We start from the raw sequence: 20,631 nt of genomic DNA on the forward strand, positions 1-20,631 counted from the left end.
TTGGCAGGAAGAATAGAAAAGCAGTATATGATTTAAATGGGAAGAGATGCAGAAGCCTGAGGTACACAGAGATCTAAGTGTTCTGATATATGAATCATAAAAAGTTAGCATGCAGGTAAATGGAACGTTGTCACTTATTGCGAGAGAAAAGGAGTATAAAACTAGGGATGTTTTACTGTAGTTGTACTGGGCGTTGGTAAGACCACATCTGCAGTAGTGTGTACAGTTTTGGTCTCCTTATTTAAGGAAGGATCCATACGTGTTAAAAGCAGTTCAAGGGGGTTCACTTGACTGATAGCTGGGATTGCGAAGAGGGATTGGGGTGCAGGGTGGGGAGGTGGCAGATGGGTTATCTTGTGACGAAATGTTGGACAGGTTGTGCCTGTATCCTTTGGAGTTTTAGAAGAACGAGAGGTTATCTTATTGAGATGTGTAAGATCCTGAGGGGACTTGACAGGGTGGATGCGGAGAGGATGTTTCTCCCTGTGGAAGAGACTAGAACTAGGAGACCACAGTTTAAAAATAAAGGGTCTCCCATTTAAGATTGAGCTGAGAAGAATTTTCTCCTTTCCAAGGGTTGTTAGTCTTGGGAACTCGCTTCTCCATGGAGTGGTGGAGGCAGTGTCATTGAATATTTTTGAGGTAGATTGACTCCCTTGTCAGTCAAGAATCTAAGAGTATTGGGCATAGGCAGGAACGTGGAGTTGAGGTTATGATTGTCGGTCATGATCTTCTTGAATGGCGAAGCAGGCTCAAGGGGATGAATTGCCTACTCCTGCTCCTGATTCATATGTTCGTTTGGGTCAAAGTGGGAATAAGTTTGGGAAGCACTACTATAGTCATTTACAGAACTCAATATTTTTATTTAATGCCCATTAAGACTCCTAATGAGTTGTCATCTGATCCCAAATTATCTTGTACACGGACCAGCAGTTACTGAAGAAAGGAACACACAGAACAGAAGAGCTGCACTCCCATAATTACCTCTATGTGCAGCAAAGATGATATCCTCCGCAATTAACTGAAAAACAGATTCTGAATGGATGTCAGTTAGGCAAATTCAAGTTTGCTGTACACTGAATCAACTAAAAGCAGGCTTTTCTTTCCCTTTACCGCAGCTCTCCATTCCAAGCAGGGTTCAGATGACATTAAAACCAAAAGATTCAAATTCAAGTGATCAGAAACAAACACAATCAAATATTGAGTTTAACCCTCTCATTTTGTTTTACTTCACATTTCTCACGTCTCAGGTTTGAGTCACAGCAGAGATTTTAAATTTGCTTATTTATGTAACATGAGCTTTTTCACTTTTCACATACTATTGATGTCTTTCTTAGATCCAAAAAGCCTCTCCGCAGATGCTGTCAGACCTGCTGAGTTTGTCCAGGTATTTTTATTTTTGTTTTGGATTTCACCCATTCCAGGAGAACAATCTGAATTTGAAAGTTTCTTACCCTTTCAAAATAATGAATATTATTTTCAGCCGCATTTTGGAAAGCAGATTGCAAGTCACTCCGCATGTTGTTAGACCACCTTTCCCAGTCTGCTTTCAAATCGCTATTGGCACATTCTACTTTATCCTCAAGTCGTCCAATATCCGCCTGAAGCTAAAATGAAGTTATTCACATTAATATGTAAGTATGCCTGGAATGTTAAGTTGATTTTAGCCGACTAAACAAAAAAAAAACAAGAACAGGAAAATATTTAAAAAGTACCAAATTAATTAATCATAAAAGGAGACATATAGTGAAGTGATCAATTCACAAATTAATAAAACCTCATATATATGGATGTGTTAAGCCTTTATGGCCATCACACTACAACAGCTGTAGTAAATTGAAAATGGCACGTTCATTATGAATAGCTACAATTACATCAGCTTAGCAAAACCAATGAAATTCTTCACATAATTAAACCTCAAGACGTGCACTTTAGCACATTTAGAATATATTTTTGTACTTAAAACATATCCAAAATGAATTTGCCCCCTGCTAATAATTTTTTGACTGCTTTATTGAAAACATTTAAAATGTCACTAGTTCCAAATTTGAAGCATAATCCTTGCACCCAACAGCAAGAATCAAAGATCTTCCAAGGTTCCACTTTCATTTCCTCTAACTTATTCGGCCAAAATTTTTAGCAAAGTCAAAGTCAGATTAATTGGAATCCATTTCTCCATTCTGTCCCATCTGTTGACATTTTACTTGATTCAGTAAATCAAAGTGCCAAGGTTCTACCAAGACTTTCATGCTTCGCCCACTGATACAAGTTACCAGATTGATAGTACATGGTTTCATGCAAAAGGCATGAGTGTGCTTCTTGAATCCAATTGTTAATTTGTGCCTTTTGGGGGAAAAAGCCCCAACTAACCCTATGAGCAATTCAAAGATAGAAGATGACCTTCCCTTGTTCCAGGCTACACAAAGCTACTTTCAGTGGTCAGGTCCTGGTGCAGTATATATGATGCAGTATATATGCTTTTACTAAGTATTACTATCTTTACTTTCTGTTACAGTCCAAGAGCTTTGCCACAAGAATGGTCCAGGTGCAAGTCCTCAGAAAGCTTACTTCCAATTGAAGTACAAAATTGGTTAGCTTATACTGAAGTCGAACAATTGAAAAATATCAGATCCACATTCCACAGGCTTAGCCTGCCTGCCTTATTCTAATTGAAATTCACCAAATACAATCTCTCCTACTTAATTTCACAATCTGACCTTTTGTGACTTGGAGAAGGCTCGCAATAGCGTAAGTGTGCTCATTCTGCCCTGACTCCATGCCATATTGACAGAATTACCTGGGAAAACTCAGCAGGTCTGGCAGCATCGGTGGAGAAGAAAAGAGTTGACGCTTCGAGTCCTCCTGACCCTTCGACAGAACTAGTTCTGTCGAAGGGTCATGAGGACTCGAAGCGTCAACTCTTTTCTTCTCCGCCGATGCTGCCAGACCTGCTGAGTTTTTCCAGGTAATTCTGTTTTTGTTTTGGATTTCCAGCATCTGCAGTTTTTTTGTTTTTATCCATGCCATATTGGTTAGGTGACATCTGAGACAAGTATCAAGCCCATTGTTTATATAAACTGTGGGGCCTGAGGCAATGAAGGGCAGGGATTGGGAGAGGGGGTGGTGACTCACGTCTGTTTCAGGATTGGTTCTAACACTGCAACACAACTAAGAGCCACGCATGCAGAAATCAGTTTCCCCAGTCAAACTGCATCTAAACCAACAGTCGTTTCAGTGCCCTGCTGATTTGGAAGTGTCGTGCATCTCCTTCAGGTAAATTGTATGCACGGCTTGAGCGTGGCCTCTTTTTGCACAGCATTCGAAGATTAGGACTACTCAAGATTTTGTTAAAAGGTCAAAGGAGGGCCCAAATCAAAAATGCATAGCACCAATTGTATAATGCAGCATATTTAGTCCACATTAAGTATTTCGGGCTCTGGCATCTTCACCTCAAATCACTGACTTCCTCATTTTTTACTGAATAGATCAGCAGTGGGATGCACACATGCTACACCCATTATATATTTCATCGAACCAGTTCCCAGTGTGAGCATAGGTCTAAAATGGCAGGTCTTCATGGGAATGGAAATGGGCCTTTTAAATTGGGAGACTGATCATCATGAGCAAGCAAATTTAAACACATGCTTCTATTAGAATTAACAAAGTACTAGAAATGTGAAATTAGAAAAAATTGCTAGCAATGCACAGGTCAGTCAACATTACGATTCCCATCAGCCACAAAATCCATCTCACTCAACCCAAATGCACCTTTGAATTAATTAGTCAATTAATCAGTTATTTTTGAATGAATGAGTGACAATTTCATTGAAACTTTTACAAAAAGATGTTAAAACAAGAAGTTTCTTACATAAAATTGGCAGAGACACCATTTTATTCAACTGCCGGATACTAGTAGTGCAATAATGCATGACAAAGGAAGGGCAGCATTTACCACCCAATCTCATTTCTGTTCTGGCCACTGACATTTGGATAGGGGAACTGAAATAGGAAGCCTAGCCACCTGCTAGAAACAGGCAGGTATCTTAGCACATGAACACTGGGTTCCTAGTATGACATTAAGAATCTGGCACAATTTTGAAATGGATGGTGCACACACACATTGGTACTTGATACTAAGCAACCTAACCAGTGATCCTCAAGGGGCTGCTGCAGGCCATAAAGAAAATATTTTGAAGAGCTTGTAAATAATTTTTATGGAGTCAGGTGCAGTATATACCACTAGCAGCTCACTGATTATGTATATTGCCAACATTTGTGATAATGCTTCAAAAGTAAATAAATGGCTGTAAATTACTTTTGTGACACAGAGGTCATCAAAAGCCCTATATAAATGCAAATTTTTAATATTTCAATAATATTCACCAAGGCTCCTTTGACAGCATTTTTCAAACATTTGACCGCCTACCGCCTACCGCCCTGAAGGATAAGGGCAGCAAATGTATGGGAATAGCATGACCTGCAAGTTCCCCTCCAAGTACTCTCAATCTCAACTTGGAACTATATTCCCATTCCTTCATTGTTGCTGCGTAGAAGTCCTGGAAACCCCACCCTAATGGCACTGTGGGTACACCAACACCATATGCACTCTAGCAATTCAAGAATGCAGCTCACCACCACCTTCTCAAGGGCAATTAGGGATGGGCAATAAATGCTGGTCTTGGAAATGACACATCCCAACAACTAATAAAAAAATAACAATGTTGCAGATCCCTGACCACTTCTGTTAAGCAAGCCTCCCTGCCTCCCATCCAATGGAAGTGATCACATGATTATGTACCCTACCATTTCTTAAAAAAAAGTCCATTCATGTGAACAAGATCAGACAACAGAACTAATTTAATACATCTTAATGTGGGCTACCTATACTCAAATACATAATACACTGCAGTTAAAATATGCACAGATGCACAGTAGAGGGGTGGTGTGGCACAATACTATGTTGAAACAAGCTACACAATCTGCATATACTTAGCTACTGAGCTCAGTCACTCCATCCTTTGGGGATACAGAACACAAACCATATGCGTTCCAAAAGAAGAGGGGAAAAATCTGAGAGCAGTCGCCTGGTTTGTCTCCCAGCATTTATTGAAAACAGCACCTGGCAGAAAGAGAGACCCACCTAACCAGCTTACATGGTATGTGGCAGGAGACCTGCTTTTTAAACAAAAAAGAGAATATTGTTGCTAAAGATGCAGTCCCCACTTTACCAAAATGTGCTTTAATAATTTTACCTTACTCTGGCCTATATTTTGGTTATGTAGTAACATGGAATCTTGCCAGGCAAAGTTCCATTAGAATATTTGGTATTTTGGTTAGAGTGCCATCTATTGATGATTAGTAACATTGGGTAGTAGTGTTCTGACAAAACTGAATCAGAAACCACCAACCCCCATGCATCTTATTAAATGCATTAAATAATTTAAAGGAGGGCTTGCATTTATAGAGCTCCTTCCACAAACACGGGATGTTCTAAAGAGCTTTGCAGCTAATGCATTATTTCTGAAGTACAGTCATTGTTGTAACGGGGAATGTAGGAAATGTGGCAGCCAATTTGCACAAAGCAAACTCCCACAAACAACAATGGGATAATACCAGATAACACGGTTTGTATGTTGATTGAGGGATAAATGTTGAGCAGGACACCAGGGATAACTTTCCTTCTCCAAAAATAGTGCCATAGGATCTTTTACGTCCACCTGTGGTGGCAGATGGGACCTCGGTTTAATACCCAAAAGATGGCACTTCAGACAGCACTACTCTCTCCCAGTACTGCACTGCAGTGTCAACCTTGATGTTTGTGCTGAAGTCCTGGAGTGATAATTGAACTCTCAACCTACTAACCGAAGTGACAAGAGTTCTACTAATTGAGTAATGACTGACACACAATTGTTCACAGGTAATAGGGCAAATGAATGTTAGGTTAAGGATCATTATAAAATATCTAATTTGCACATTTAAAAAATAAAATTAAAAGTAGTTAGTTTACAAGCAGGTGAGGAAAATTCAATAATCTTAAGTAAAAGCATTAAATTAAGTAGAATTATTTAAAATAAAAGCAGGTAAACCGGTTTGGTAAAGAAGAGCTTTTAGTAGAAGCAAAGTATAGAAGTAGGGTAGTTGCAAAACAATATACACGCACACGACCAGACAAAGTAAACAATGTAGAATTTTGTGTGCGCAGATCAAAAAATAAACAGCAAGAAAGATTTCAGTTCATGAGCTGAAATCTATTTTCTTATATCTCTGCTTCTAATAAAACAATTTTGAAGCACTATTTTTTGATGTAAACGTTTTTGCAAATTTCACAAAAATGTAAGGATATGGCATGGATTTTGGGGTCAGTCGTGTGGTCACTTTGATACACTGTTTGGATACAAATCAATACACATAAGAAAGAGGTAGTTTTAATTTTGATAGTGTAAATTACATTTCTTACGAAGTTTAAAATTTGAGGTTTGGTTCCTGATAATTTCTCAAAAGGGAATGTTCATTTTAAAAGGTTTGACAACAAATGGCACTAATTCAAATGCTGCAAGCGTTTGTATTTGTAAGTCTGTTCCCAAAATATGAGGCTAAGCTCAAAACCTTGACAAAGTTTGGCAGAAGTCAAATTTTTGGCCGAGTTAATAAACCTGGGATAATTCTAAATGAAACGGGTCAGACACAATTTAGTGGGTTACTTTAGGGACAGTAAAATGTTGTTTGAGAAGAAGATAAGGAATTCAAACATGCCAATACCTGATTTCTGTTTTAAAACTGTTATGAGAATACTTTATTAGATTTTAAATTCTCTCCAGGCAACCTGAACAAGATAAAATGGTAGCTGTTGCATGTGTAAAATGGTATGAGGCAAGTAGGAGAACGAGTTAGGGAAATAAGACACAATATACAAACTTTTTAAAGGGAAGTGAATTTGATAATCTGGCCATCAGCTGAGACACTGGAAATGCACAGGGGGAGATAGCAAGGATCTAGAGGCAGAGATCCTAATTGACATGGAATAGTTAATACGGCCTAAAGAGCAAGGAAACATTATAAATGAGCAAGACAATAGAGAAACTGTCATCAAGAGAACCTTAGGATGATCATGGTCAAGGGAAAAAACTTAGAGGTAAAACTATGTGGAATCTGTAGCTTAGAAATTGAACTGTAAGGAGAAATAATACTTAACAACAAATTACCACAAGATGGATATAGGTAAAGGGAAAGCTGGAAAAAGGCTAAATAGATGTATTACCGATTGTATTAATGTGCCTGCGAGCTACAAAAAGTAAGACCACAGGGTTAACACTATGATGACTGACAGAGTTAAGCGGCTCCCAGAGAGAACCATCACTGGAAGTGAAGATACTGAGCAATTGAAAGATAGGATAAGAAGGTGCATTGTAGAATTGTGTCAGCAGTTTAAACGAATTGAGGTCTGACATGGGACAGCAGCAGGAGACAGTAGACTGGAAGGAGTGGAGGAGGCCTATCCAGATGGATTCAGATCAGGTAACTCAGTTCACAGGAAGAGTCATTAAATAAATGTATAAATTTAAATATAAACAGAAAATCCATTCCTTACCAGCCACAGAGCTCGGGCATGGTGGAAAGGATAAACAATCTTAAAAAAAACATCAATCACAAAAGCAATTCAAGAGACAGGAAACAGCCCAATATTCTAATGCGCCTTAGGGCTACCCCAAGCAGGAACAACAGGTTCACCCCATTTGAAATAATGACAAGGAGAGCAATGCAGTTACCCGAGGAATCATAGTAGGAGTGGGAGATGTAGGACCACTAAAACGAAGGATGCGAGACTGTGAGGGAAATAAATAAGCAACTGCATGAGTTAAGGAAGGAAGTCAGAGACCAACAGGTGATGGTCAAACAGGCATGGACCATACGAGGTCATTATGACATGCGCACTTGTAGATATGAAAACGGGAAGTAAATAGAGGCATTACACACAGTTAAAGATACATGACAATTGACCAAGCAGTGACCCGGAGAACGAGAGCCGATATAAATGTCTCCACAGATCTACAATCCTAATCGTGGGTGTATCAGTACTGGTGACAAGGTTGAGGATCATCACTGCTCATCCCGCACTGCATTAGGAACTTTGGTACAGCACGGACAGTGCCGAATGCGACAATCAACAGGGAATGATAAATGTAACAGTAGGAGAACAAGTGCTTTTGAATTGTAGTAAGGGTTTGCTTCAGATCGGAGGGAGGTCCGCCACCATCCAGCCACCTTCTACATCTACTTCCACAGTCCGAGTAGAGATAATTGAAGCCCCTCAAACCACACCAACTGACCCACCTTGTCCGACTATGCATCCAGGACCGATGAATGGTTTGGTACTTGTTAATCAGAAGTTTTGTCACAAGCTGGTACCCGTAGTCTTGAACAAATCCAGAATTGCCCCTCCCCAGTGGTGCTCAAACCCATATTCGAGCGCTATATATGGGCCAGCTGATGACTGAATTCAACGGTGGGATGTGATCAGGTTTGGGAAGGAACCGCATTAAGTATAGCTTGATAAATGATGCCACTACGATATTCAATACAGGGACATCAGTGGTTGATTCAGAACCTGTCAAATGTTGACCAGAAGGTCCAAACCCTGAGCTTTAAGCTTAAGGAGATTTTCGAGCAGGGACAGGGAATTCATAACACCCAATTAAATACAGACCAGAACGTGACACGGTTAATCCAAAGCCTGGCTACCGTGCCCGAAAGTCATGCAGGGCCTATCAACAAACTGATTGAAATAGGGGAAAATATTTCAGATGAAGCAAGCAGAAATGATGTTTACTGCGCCTATGGATCTTGAGCACTGGAACAAGCCTGAGAGAATTTAAGACAGATTAATGAAGGGATAGTTCCTTTATGGATAACCAATAAGCATTTATTTAATCTTTCACCACACAAGGATCATGACTTGACCAGTTGCCAGCTCAGAGGTCTAACACACGTATATAGAATGAATGTTAAATGTATAGTGAATAGTAATATGCTAGTAGGCATTGTATTAGTAATAACTGTCATACCTATGTCAACAACCGGCAGGACATTATATAGAGTAGAAAATATTAGGGTTATATGGGAGAATTACTATATTAGGTATCATCACATTCCACCATATTCAGTAGACATAGAAGGGAATATAGTTAGCAACACATTTGAAGGGTGCAGGATAGAGGCCACCGCAGTAGTATATGCACACCCAATATATAAGACAGATGAAGCTAAGTGGATTTAAAACAGCAGCAAACTGTACAATGGAAACGATATGGGCTGCAAAAGAACCGACGCATGTTGCATATGCAGGGAATGGGAGATATTGTATCACCACATGGCAGGAAAGAATCCAGTATGGGGGTAACCAGATATGCTCCATCCACAATCATTCGGTGTGCCTACACTCACAGATGCCAGCAAGGGTAGGGAAGGTGGAACTGGTTGAAATATACAAGAGAGGAACGACTGCTATTCAGGTCAAGGAAAGCCTTAAGGATAACCTGACACAGTATTTTGAACCAGTTGTCCTGTGAAATTCCCTTATTACCAGAGCACCTAAATGCGAATCGGAGACAGGCTCAACAGATATACAGAACTTACTATAAACTGCAGCAAGTTAGAGCCCTAAAAGAGGATATCGAGCAAATAGGTTCCTCCATATGGTGGTGGCGGAACTGGGGCTCAAACGTACAGATACACCCCTGGATTCAGATTATCTCTCTTGCCCTAGTTATACTTCAACTGATATTGATTATGTATCTAACATACTTGATTCATCACACCCGGAAGTCACAAAAAACGTGGCGCTGGGGGAGTTTTAACAGGTGGAGAAGGAATCTGGTAAGCCAGAGGTTAGGATTAAAGGACCAGATGATACAGATGGTCTGACCAGTACCCGTACCCTTTACATGCCAAAACTGGATACCTGGCTAGTATCAATGGGCGGCGGCACGTAAAGGGGGCGGGGGCGGAAAATGGACAACACCACTGTAGTTGGCTACCTTGGGCTAAGCCAAGGGCCAAAAGAGGGGACTGTTAGGGGGAAGAAAGTAAGAATTTATGGTCAGGGAGAATTTATTGAAAAGGAATGAATTACTTAAAAATCTCCAGGCAACCAAGGCTACCAAGCACATTGGTAGTCAAAGGTTACCAGATCGACCTTGCACAGTCTTTGGGCCTGCAAACAACAAAAAGGCCTTGGAGCCGGACTGCAGTCAGAGCATTGGCAATAACAACTAAGATGAAGTGTGCTCTTCAACAGATAGGGGAAGAACAGATGGTGCTAGTTTAGGTAGGAGGTCTCTGCCTGGGTGAAAAATAGGGACATACGATGCACGTACCTGTTACCAGAGATGTCAGTTTAATGTAAACCTATATGTTGACAAGATTGGAATCTGGAAATTATTTTTGTACGTGACCAATAATGTATAAATATGTTGAACACATGTAATTTAGCAGAGTACTGTCTCAAGCTGTACTGGGATGGTGCTCTCCTTGCAATTGCTCGACTAAACGATTATGACCTGTCCTTGAGACTCCTGTGGTCTGTTTGTCAAAGTGACCACAACGGTCAACAACAATGTTCTTTGTGGGCTTCTGGAACGGAGACTTACTCAAAACTGGCACCTAATTCAGCACATGCACTCTGCCTAGGACCTGTGAGAGGGATAAGAAACATCGAGGCTCTTCAACCAGATTGAAGGATCCTCTCAGATGCACAGAGTAATCCAGAAAGTATAAACAGGAAGTAAAAATTACATTTAAATCATACACAGAAAGAAAAATGAAGATTAGGAAAGATAGAATTGAGAGAGGAAAGACAGACAGATAGAAAAAGACAAAAAATAAATAATTTTTAAAAATCTTCAATACAAATTAACTTCTAAAGGAATGAGACTTCACACTTGTAAAATTAAAGCTATAGGCCAGAGAGGTGATTTAGCAATACAGGATACATATTATGCAATTAAAAATTCACTTATTCCTGAATTAACAATTTCCAACTTTTCCCCCCTGGTGTCTTTAGTGAGGAATAGTGAATGGTACTGCAACTTCACTCCACTGCATTTCAGTGCTGAGTTGACAAGAACAGTTGCAGTGCGCCCCAGTAATGTGTATCTGCCATCAACTTCCATTTTTGTGTTTAACTGTGCAAATGTGTATCCTGGAAGTTGCTGTCTGATTTACTCCATAATGATGCAATGAACACAGACAGCCTCACCGTTATTACTAACACAAAATACAAGCCATTATAAACAATGTACAACCAAAAGCAGTTGGCAATGGTATCATATACAATGTCACTTTAGAGGTATTGTATCGAATTGCGATCCTAAATTGGAAACACCAGCCAATAAGTAAAATGTGATGTTAAGTTCCAACTGTCCTGAATCTTCTTCCCTTTTGAACCTTCCCTCAAGATTACACTAACTGTTCCTTCCAACTCCAAAGCTATAAAAAATGTTTATTGAAAACATGCACTCTATTTACAGTCTTTCAAAGTGCCTTTCAATCTCATTTATCATTTCCCTTATGCACTTTTTTACATTTTGATATTTCTTTACTGAAAATTTACATTTTCTTGTTCGTTTCATTTTAATATACACAGGAATAATTAGAAAAGTAGGGTGCCTAAAGAGAGACATTACAAACCCTTCTCTCTCATAATGGGCATGACATTGCAGTTAAGGTTTCTTATGTGAATAATGAATTTAACAGGGGCTGTGACACATATAGGGAGAAAGCTCATTCAGATTCAATAGGATTTAAAATTTAGATCCCGTAGCCTAATTTAAATCCACAATCACTTTTAATTACTGGAGTCATGTCTGGTGTCAGTACATTTAAAAACAAATTAAGGTTAAGATTTTTTTTAGCTGCTAGGTGGCTTAGTTTATTTATTGCAGTTATTCAGATATTGCAATCTGTTCACACAATGCTTTTGTTCTCACTTCAGATTTGCAATTTAAACAGACAGAAAAGCGTCTTAAACCACTCTGACTGCGAACAGTGCTGTCATTCGATGCCCAATGCCTACAACACAATTGAATCACTGCAGCGTACTCAGTTGCAGGAAAATACAGATGAACTCCCCTGCTCAATAGTGAGATTTAGAGTGCATATTGCCAAACTCACTGCTGCAAGGAAATACAGGCTCCTGAAGCTCTCCCTTGATATATTTAAAATTATTTTTCTTTAAAGCAAACTTTTGGCTGAGAAATCTTGGGCTGAGTTGTTACTGCATCTGTGGTTTTTGTGAAATAGCATGATTCCATTAAAGTTAATACTGAATTTTGTTTTTAGCTCCTTGATAGGATGTAGGATGGCTGGCAAAGCCAGAATTTATTGTGCATTCCTAATTGTCATTGAAGTGATTGTAGTTAGCTGCTTTCTTGAATACAGCTGAGTGTTTTGCTAGGCCATTTCAGTGTTAAGAGCCAACCACATTGCTGTGAGGCAGGACATACAGGTAAGGACAGCTGATTTCCTTCTCTAAAGGACATTAGTGAACTAGGTGGTTTATTTTTGAACAACAATCAAGTAGCTCCAAGGTCACAAGAACTGATCATAGATTTTTAACCCAGATTTAGTAGTACTGAATTGCTGTTGTGGCAGCATGTGAACTTATGTCTCTGGGTCATTAATGCAGGCCTCTGGATCCCCAGTTCAGTAACACACCATCCTAATGCACCCCAATCTCATCATAAGAATGAGGGATATTGGGATTGTTTGAATTTCTATACAGCACTTTGGATAGATGCACCACTGATATGAGCATACACAGCAAAACCTATCCAGAATTGACTTATCAATTGAATTTGGTCTTTCAAGATGGATTGCACAAATCAAAACTACATCCAACACCGTGTTTTGTTGTGGAGACACTGCTATTGTTAATGGAACAACCATTCAGGTTTTGTTCATTTGCTAGTTTTTTTTGCAGGGGGAGGTGGGGGGAATGAGCGCAAATATTTACACGAATATCTCAAATTTTAATCTATCTCCATAACCAGTGAGCTTAAAAAAGCACTAATTTTTGCATTTTCGCCACACAATATTTAATAAGCAGAAAGAATCATAAAATCCAGTTTCAAAAATTCTTTAATACATTAACCTTAGGAGTTGGAGCTATCAAATTTACTCAAGAACAGTTCCAGCATGGTTAAGTATGACTCAGCTTGCAGTTTTATTAACCACAGAGTAGTCCCTTCAAAGAAAGTTAGCTAAAATATATTAAATTTCAAAAATCAGCATAGATATTTGAAGTAGATAGATAATTAGATACTAGAGCTTTTAATCTAAGATGAATGGGACACCAAGTTTAAAAAAGTTGGAAAGATATTTTCATCTGAGTTAAGCAACAAACACACACATATAAATTTTCAGGTCATCTGCCCCACACACTTACAAAATTCTGTCATTTCGTGCCAGATTTTTCTGACTTCTGATTTTAAAAAAAATTCATTTGTGTGATGTGGGCTAGGCCAGCATTTTATTGTCCATCCCTAATTGCCCTTGAGAAGGTGGTGCTGAGCTGCTTTCTTGAACCGCTGCAGTGCATGTGGTGTAGGTACATCCACAGTGCTGTTAAGGAGGGAGTTCCAGGATTTTGACCCAGAGACAGAGAAGGACCGGCAATGTATTTCTAAGTCAGGATGGTGAGTGACTTGGAGGGGAACTTCCAGGTGGGGTGTACCCATGCATTTGCTGCCCTTATCCTTCTAGATGGTAGTGGTCGTAGGTTTGGAAGGTGCTGTCTAGAGACTTCATGAGTTCTTGCAGTGCATCTTGTAGATGGTATACACTGCTGCCACTGTGTGTCAGTGGTGGAGGGGGTGAATGTTTATGTCTGGGATGCCAATCAAGCAGGCTGCATTGTCCTGGGTGGTCTCAAGCTTCTCGAGTGTTGTTGGAGATGCACTTATCCAGGAAAGTGGAGAGTATTCCATCACACTCCTGACTTGTGCCTTGATGGTGGGCAGGCTTTGGAGAGTCAGGAGGTGAGTTACTCGCCGCAGGATTCGAAGCCTCTGACCTGCTCTTGTAGCCACAGTATTTATATGGCTAGTTCAGTTCCATTGAACACAGGAAGCTATAATAGTTAAGCCCTGTTTCCTTGGAGTTTCCACACTTTATCACATGGCACAATGCTCCTGCCCTTACAAAAATTACTGACCCTGAATTTCTGGGAATGCCGTAAATTATAGCTCCATGCGACAACCACATGCCCACTATGAACTTACTCCAAAATCTCCTCGAAAAGGAATTTGCTTATGCTACAGTAAGCGTAATGGCAAATGAGGGAAGCAGTGCAGCAAGTGGCTTCCTCTCTTTGCATTAATGAAGCAGATTGATGTGGCAAGACCTGAGCCAAGAATTCTGAATTTCAAATCCTTTCAATAAACTGAATTTGATCACTTAGTATTTGACTATGTTCATATTCAGTTGCGGTATTCAGCTTTTCAGAAACATTCTTCTACACTACATGTTTATACGTTTATATTATATTTAGCAGATTACATTAGTAATTCAAGATACTTAAAAATTCTAGGATTAAACAACAGGAAGGAAGGATTGTACCCTGTTTTGCTTGTTTGCTGATGATGGAAAGGGAACAGAAAGGCCCAGTTTATGGGGCTATGCTCCAAAACCCAAGGGCACCTGAAATACCCAGTACTCTGTTGGGTGAAATGACAGACACACTGGGAGCTCCTTTAACCAGGCATCAGGCTCCTTTAAGGTGTGTTGCGGCGGCAGGGGGGGGGGTGGGGGGAAGAGAGAGAGAGAGAGAGAGACAAGTGGAGGGGGTTGGTGTGGTTGTAGGGACAAACAAGCAGTGATAGAAGCAGATCATCAAAATATGTCACAAACAACAGAACAAAAGAACACATAGGTGTTAAAGTTGGTGATATTATCTAAACGAATGTGATAATTAAGAATGGATGGTAGGGCACTCAAGGTATAGCTCTAGTGGGGGTGGGGAGAGCATAAAAGATTTTAAAATATTTAAAAATAATGGAAATAGGTGGGAAAAGAAAAATCTATATAATTTATTGGAAAAAAAAGGAAGGGGGAAACAGAAAGGGGGTGGGGATGGAGGAGGGAGCTCAAGACCTAAAGTTGTTGAATTCAATATTCAGTCCGGAAGGCTGTAAAGTGCCTAGTCAGAAGATGAGGTGTTCCTCCAGTTTGCTTTGGGCTTCACTGGAACAATGCAGCAAGTGCTTGCTGCATTGTTCCAGTGAAGCCCAACGCAAACTGGAGGAACAACACCTCATCTTCCGACTAGGCACTTTACAGCCTTCCGGACTGAATATTTAATTCAACAACTTTAGGTCTTGAGCTCCCTCCTCCATCCCCACCCCCTTTCTGTTTCCCCCTTCCTTTTGTTTTTTTTCCAATAAATTATATAGATTTTTCTTTTCCCACCTATTTCCATTATTTTTAAATATTTTTAAATCTTTTATGCTCTCCCCACCCCCACTAGAGCTATACCATGAGTGCCCTACCATCCATTCTTAATTAGCACATTCGTTTAGATAATATCACCAACTTTAACACCTATGTGTTCTTTTGTTCTGTTGTTTGTGACATCTTTTGATGATCTGCTTCTATCACTGCTTGTTTGTCCCTACAACCACACCAACCCCCTCCACTTCTCTCTCTCTCTCCGCACCCCGCCCCACACACCTTAAACCAGCTTATATTTCAACTCTTTCTTGGACTCAAACTCAAGTTCTGTCGAAGGGTCATGAGGACTCGAAACGTCAACTCTTTTCTTCTCTGCCGATGCTGCCAGACCTGCTGAGTTTTTCCAGGTAATTCTGTTTTTGTTTTGGATTTCCAGCATCCACAGTTTTTTTGCTTTTATCAGGCTCCTTTCACATGCTAAGGAGGGTCCCAAAACTTGCTGAAGGACCTTTTCCAAAATTGGTCAGAATCTGAGCACAATATGCCCTGGCGATGCTCTGCTGATTTTAGTAATGTTTGAATTGTGAAAGAAAAATTGTACATTCTGACAAAAACAGCCAGTCTCTGATGGAAACAGAATGCTATTGCCTCAAAGTAAAGCAAATGGAATTCAGGTTGAATGCAGTACTTATTACTTACCTCCTCAATTTCACGATCAATCTTTTGCTGCTTCTGTTGTTTCATTTCCACTGTGTTTTTACCCAAGAAGGCACCAAATGTAAAGCTTAGATCCGAGTGCTCCAACTGATAACAGTGGATATAATACATTTTAATCGAAAGATAGGACACAATGTGAAAATATAATTTTTGCACAAATTTGGGTTCATCAATTAAGTATTCAATAAGCAGAATATTTTTAACAGTTAAATACTTATACAATTTCAAACCTTAAATTCAGTTATTCTAATTAGAATTACATTAGCTTAAGTTATTGGTTTTCAGATCTAAGAAAACATAACAGAAAAAAACATATTTTACACTCACCATTTCTCTATCAGCTTTCTTATTAGTTAAAGCATCAACTCGTGATTCGTAATTTGCCTGAATGAGGTCTCTTCTCTTCAATACGGACTAACGAAAAAAGTATTAGTCATTACATTATAACTATACTTAAAATGTACTATTCTGAATACAGCAAATATTTAACTAGCTTCAGTAACATGTGGAGTACACATTTATGGTTCATAGTTTCATTCCACTCCTCAACATTTTGAGCTGTTTTAAGAATCTAAACACTGGAGTAACTGCCAATATACATTGTATATTAATTACTTTTGGAGTTGAAAGTTTCTGTTACATCAATTAAAATGAACAAGATTACATATTAAATAAATGTGCACAATAATGTCTAATGATTGTAATTTCACGCATATCAAGCGTAAGTTGCTCAATATGATGTAAAATGAGAATTTTCAGAAAGTGGGAATTTTTAAAATTCATTCATGGGACGTGGAAGTCGCTGGCTAGGTCTGCATTTATTGCCCATCCCTAATTGCCCTTGAGAAGGTGGTGGTGAGCTGCCTTCTTGAACCGCTGCAGTCCATGTGGTGTAGGTACACCCACAGTGCTGTTAGGGAGGGAGTTCCAGGATTTTGACCAAGCGACAGTGAAGGAACAGCAATATATTTCTAAGTCAGGATGACGTGTGGCTTGGAGGGGAACTTCCAGGTGTGTTGTTCCCAAGCATATCTGCTGTCCTTGTAGATGGTGGTGGTCGTGGGTTTGGAAAGTGCTAAGGAGCCTTGGTGAGGTCCTGAAGTGCATTGTGTAGATGGTACACACGGCTGCCACAGTGCGTAAGTGGCGAGGGGAATCAATGTTTATGAATGGGATGCCAATCAAGCAGACTGCTTTGTCCTGGATGGTGTTGAGCTTCTTGAGTGTTGTTGAAGCTGCACTCATCTAGGGAAGGGGAGAGCTTTACATCACACTCCTGACTTGTGCCTTGTAGATGGTGGACAGGCTTTGGGGAGTCAGGAGATGAGTTACTCGGCGTAGGATTCCTAGCCTCTGACCTGCTCTTTTAACCACATTATTTACATGGCCAGGTCCAGTTCAGTTTGTCAACGGTAACCCCCAGGATGTTGATAGTGTGCGATTCAACGACTGCTATCCCACAGAATATTAAGGGATGATGGCTAGATTCTCTCTTGTTGGAGATGGTCGTTGCCTGGCACTTATGTGGCGTGAATGATACTTGCTACTTGTCAGTCCCAGACTGGATATTGGCCAGGTCTTGCTGCATTTGCTTCAGTCTCTGAGGAGTCATGAATGGTGCTGAACATTGTGCAATCATCAGCGAACATCCTCACTTCTGACCTTATGGTGGAAGGAAGGTCATTGATGAAGCAGCTGAAGATGGTTGGGCTTAGGACACTACCCTGAGGATCTCCTGCAGCGATGTCCTGGAACTGAGATGACTGACCTCCAACTATGTGTTGGGTAGGACTCCAACCATCAGAGTTTGCCCCAATTCCCATTGACTCCAGTTTTGCTAGGGCTCCTTGATGCCACACTTGGTCAAATGCTGCCTTGATGTCAAGGGCAATCACTCTGACCTCACCAAAATGATATATGTGGTGTAATTTTCCAGACATACAGTTCAATAGCCTACATCGTGCATTGAAGAAAATGTTTATGAAATTATGGAGTATTAGATTTTAAATTTGCACCTCACAGATATACAGGATGGAGCTCAGATATGCAGACACAATTAGATGGGGGAAAGAGAGTTCATAACCAAAGATCTGCATAGAACTGGACTCCAAATATGGCACATTAGCACAACAGTTAGCAAAGTCTAAAAGCAACAAACGCTTGATGGTAGTGTCCATAAGGTCAATCACTGACCAATGTTTTGAACCTCTCTAAAACACAAAATAACACATTACAACTGTTTTCCTCATCATCGTAAGCGCAATACTAATGTACTGCTCAGTTGTTTAGATAAATGCACCTGAACATTTTTTTTTATTTCTACATTTTCAATGGGGAATTAGGATTTGTACATTTCTAATCACAAAATCAAATGACATATACTCAAACTATTTTATTAAGTTAGCTCAATAACGTTTAAATTTAATGAGTACTGTTTACTCAAAAAGAAATTTAAAGTAACATATCAATCTGTGCAGTTCTAAAAGAAAATGGGACTCTTGTGTTGCATCTTATAAAATGATTTTTCCATAACGTTTCTGCAATAGGTGTTATAAGATTTAAAATTAAAATAAGTAACAATCCCAATATTTGGTTACATTAATTTTATGGCAAAAATATTTGAAAGATTATAATTACCAATACAATAAACTTTACTTAAAAAAAAAATCCGAAGTATAGATCATTTATAGCTCCATTGAAAGGAGCTAACATGCAACTGGCAGAAATAAATTCAGTCTTCAGTCACTAACCCTATTGTGGGTGTACCATCATCACAAGGACTGCAGCTGTTGAAGATGGTGGTCAAATATCATTTTGTCAAGGAAACTAGGGATGGGTAAGAAACGTGGCTTTGCCAGCATCACCCATTTCCCAAGAACAGAAAAAAACTGTTACTTATTAAACCTAAACATTACAGCACATTGATTCGATTTTCTGTTTGATATTTTTTTAAAAATTCATTCATGGGATGTGAGCTTCCCTGGCTGGGCTAGAATTTATTGCCCATCCCTAGCTGCCCTTGAGAATGACTTGATAAACTGACACATTTTCTTATACAATGCACAGGTGCAGAATTTGGAAGGAAATTAATATCAAACAGAACATGGTATTTTGTTTTACAACAATTATCAACAGTTGTTCATTCTAAAATACTACACATGCTTCATCTACAACCTTGGATCAGCACAAATATATCCACTTAAAATAAGCTGAATTTTGATTTGGCCACACTTAACCCTATTAATTTTGTGACCCTGAGATTGAAATAAAAATACCTACCTTCAGAGTTTCTGCACATAGAACATATTCATGCAAAGCAGGAAGCAAATCCTCTGTGAGGCCCATTGTAAGTCCTTCAATGGCCTTACAGCAGTTTTCAATTGAACTAGCTACTCCTTTCAAAGGTTCAGCCAACTCTTGTTCAGATTCGGACCACTGAGTATAAATGGGACCGTATTCCTTCATCTCAGCCAAGTGTTCTTTATCCCAAAAAATCAAAAAATAGTTCAGTGTTTTCTGCTTATCAGCCTCAAAAAACAGATCAAAGAATCACAAACAAGAACTGAAATGCACATACCCAAAAATATACATACCTAACTGGATAGATTATTATTGACCATAGGAGGAAAAATTTAGCATGAGATTTCCCAATATTGCCAGAAATGGGCTATGCTAGATCAGGACTGAATATAAGAATATTAGTTTTATTAACCTCTTCCCTATCCCACCCCACATTTGTTTTTCTGCATAAGGTTTGTTTAAAAAAACTTGCACTTTCATTCTAAAAGATAATCAACATTTGATTATAAAGCCAACTTTTCCTTCAAAGGGCATCTGTTTAATTTCAAACTTGGTTAAGCAGTTTTAAATTATTGGAATAATTATGAAAGCCACTGGATTTCTTCTGAATTTGGAAGGCACAATAGGAATGAGACACAGAAACAAGTGGATGATAGTAATTTTATTGATTTTCTGGATCAGAATGGTACACTAACTCCATACTCTGGACTTCTTGGGATCAAGACATTTCTGGATTTTGAAATTTTGTGGATTTCAGAATATTGTTGGAATGTCACCAGTGTGTGACCAAATATAAATATGTACCCTAAGACATAAAACAGTGGCAAAACATTATAAAGCAGTAGTAAAAATTGTTTTATTTATCCAAATACTATATTTTCCATGTTTCCAAAGTATTGCGCTCTTTAACTTTAGAAAACACATTTAATTCTACGCGGGCCCAGGATATTTGCGCACCAATTTGGTGCAAGCAGAGGCCGGCAAGTGTAACTCAGTGACTGACTGAGTGCAGAAAAAACAGGGAGGTCATGCAGCTCACTGGGAAGTTGAGTGGCAGCTTCAAACTTTGCTGCTTCTGCTCCTGTGTTCTTGCAAGACAGTCTCCTTACACTGGGTTAATCGCAGGCACTGGCAACTAGACAACAGTATGAGGGTTGACAGGGGCTTGTG

The 20,631-nt window shown here is 39.4% G+C and overlaps 1 protein-coding gene across 3 annotated transcripts in view; it reads right to left on the minus strand.

Annotated features, from left to right (window-relative positions):
• snx7 (sorting nexin 7) overlaps positions 1 to 20,631 on the minus strand; it is an 80,580-nt gene that overhangs the window by 12,740 nt on the left and 47,209 nt on the right. For 2 of the 3 annotated variants that reach the window (XM_041207788.1, XM_041207787.1), the window contains 4 exons: positions 19,441 to 19,640; positions 16,489 to 16,575; positions 16,144 to 16,248; positions 1,455 to 1,607 (listed from right to left, as the gene is read on the minus strand). In XM_041207788.1, the coding sequence (XP_041063722.1) occupies positions 1,455 to 1,607; positions 16,144 to 16,248; positions 16,489 to 16,575; positions 19,441 to 19,640 (545 nt within the window). The remainder of the gene's footprint in view (positions 1 to 1,454; positions 1,608 to 16,143; positions 16,249 to 16,488; positions 16,576 to 19,440; positions 19,641 to 20,631) is intronic. The other variant, XM_041207789.1, reaches the window with a different exon arrangement.

Source organism: Carcharodon carcharias, chromosome 16 (assembly GCF_017639515.1).
Source record: "Carcharodon carcharias isolate sCarCar2 chromosome 16, sCarCar2.pri, whole genome shotgun sequence".
NCBI classification, from domain to species: domain Eukaryota; kingdom Metazoa; phylum Chordata; class Chondrichthyes; order Lamniformes; family Lamnidae; genus Carcharodon; species Carcharodon carcharias.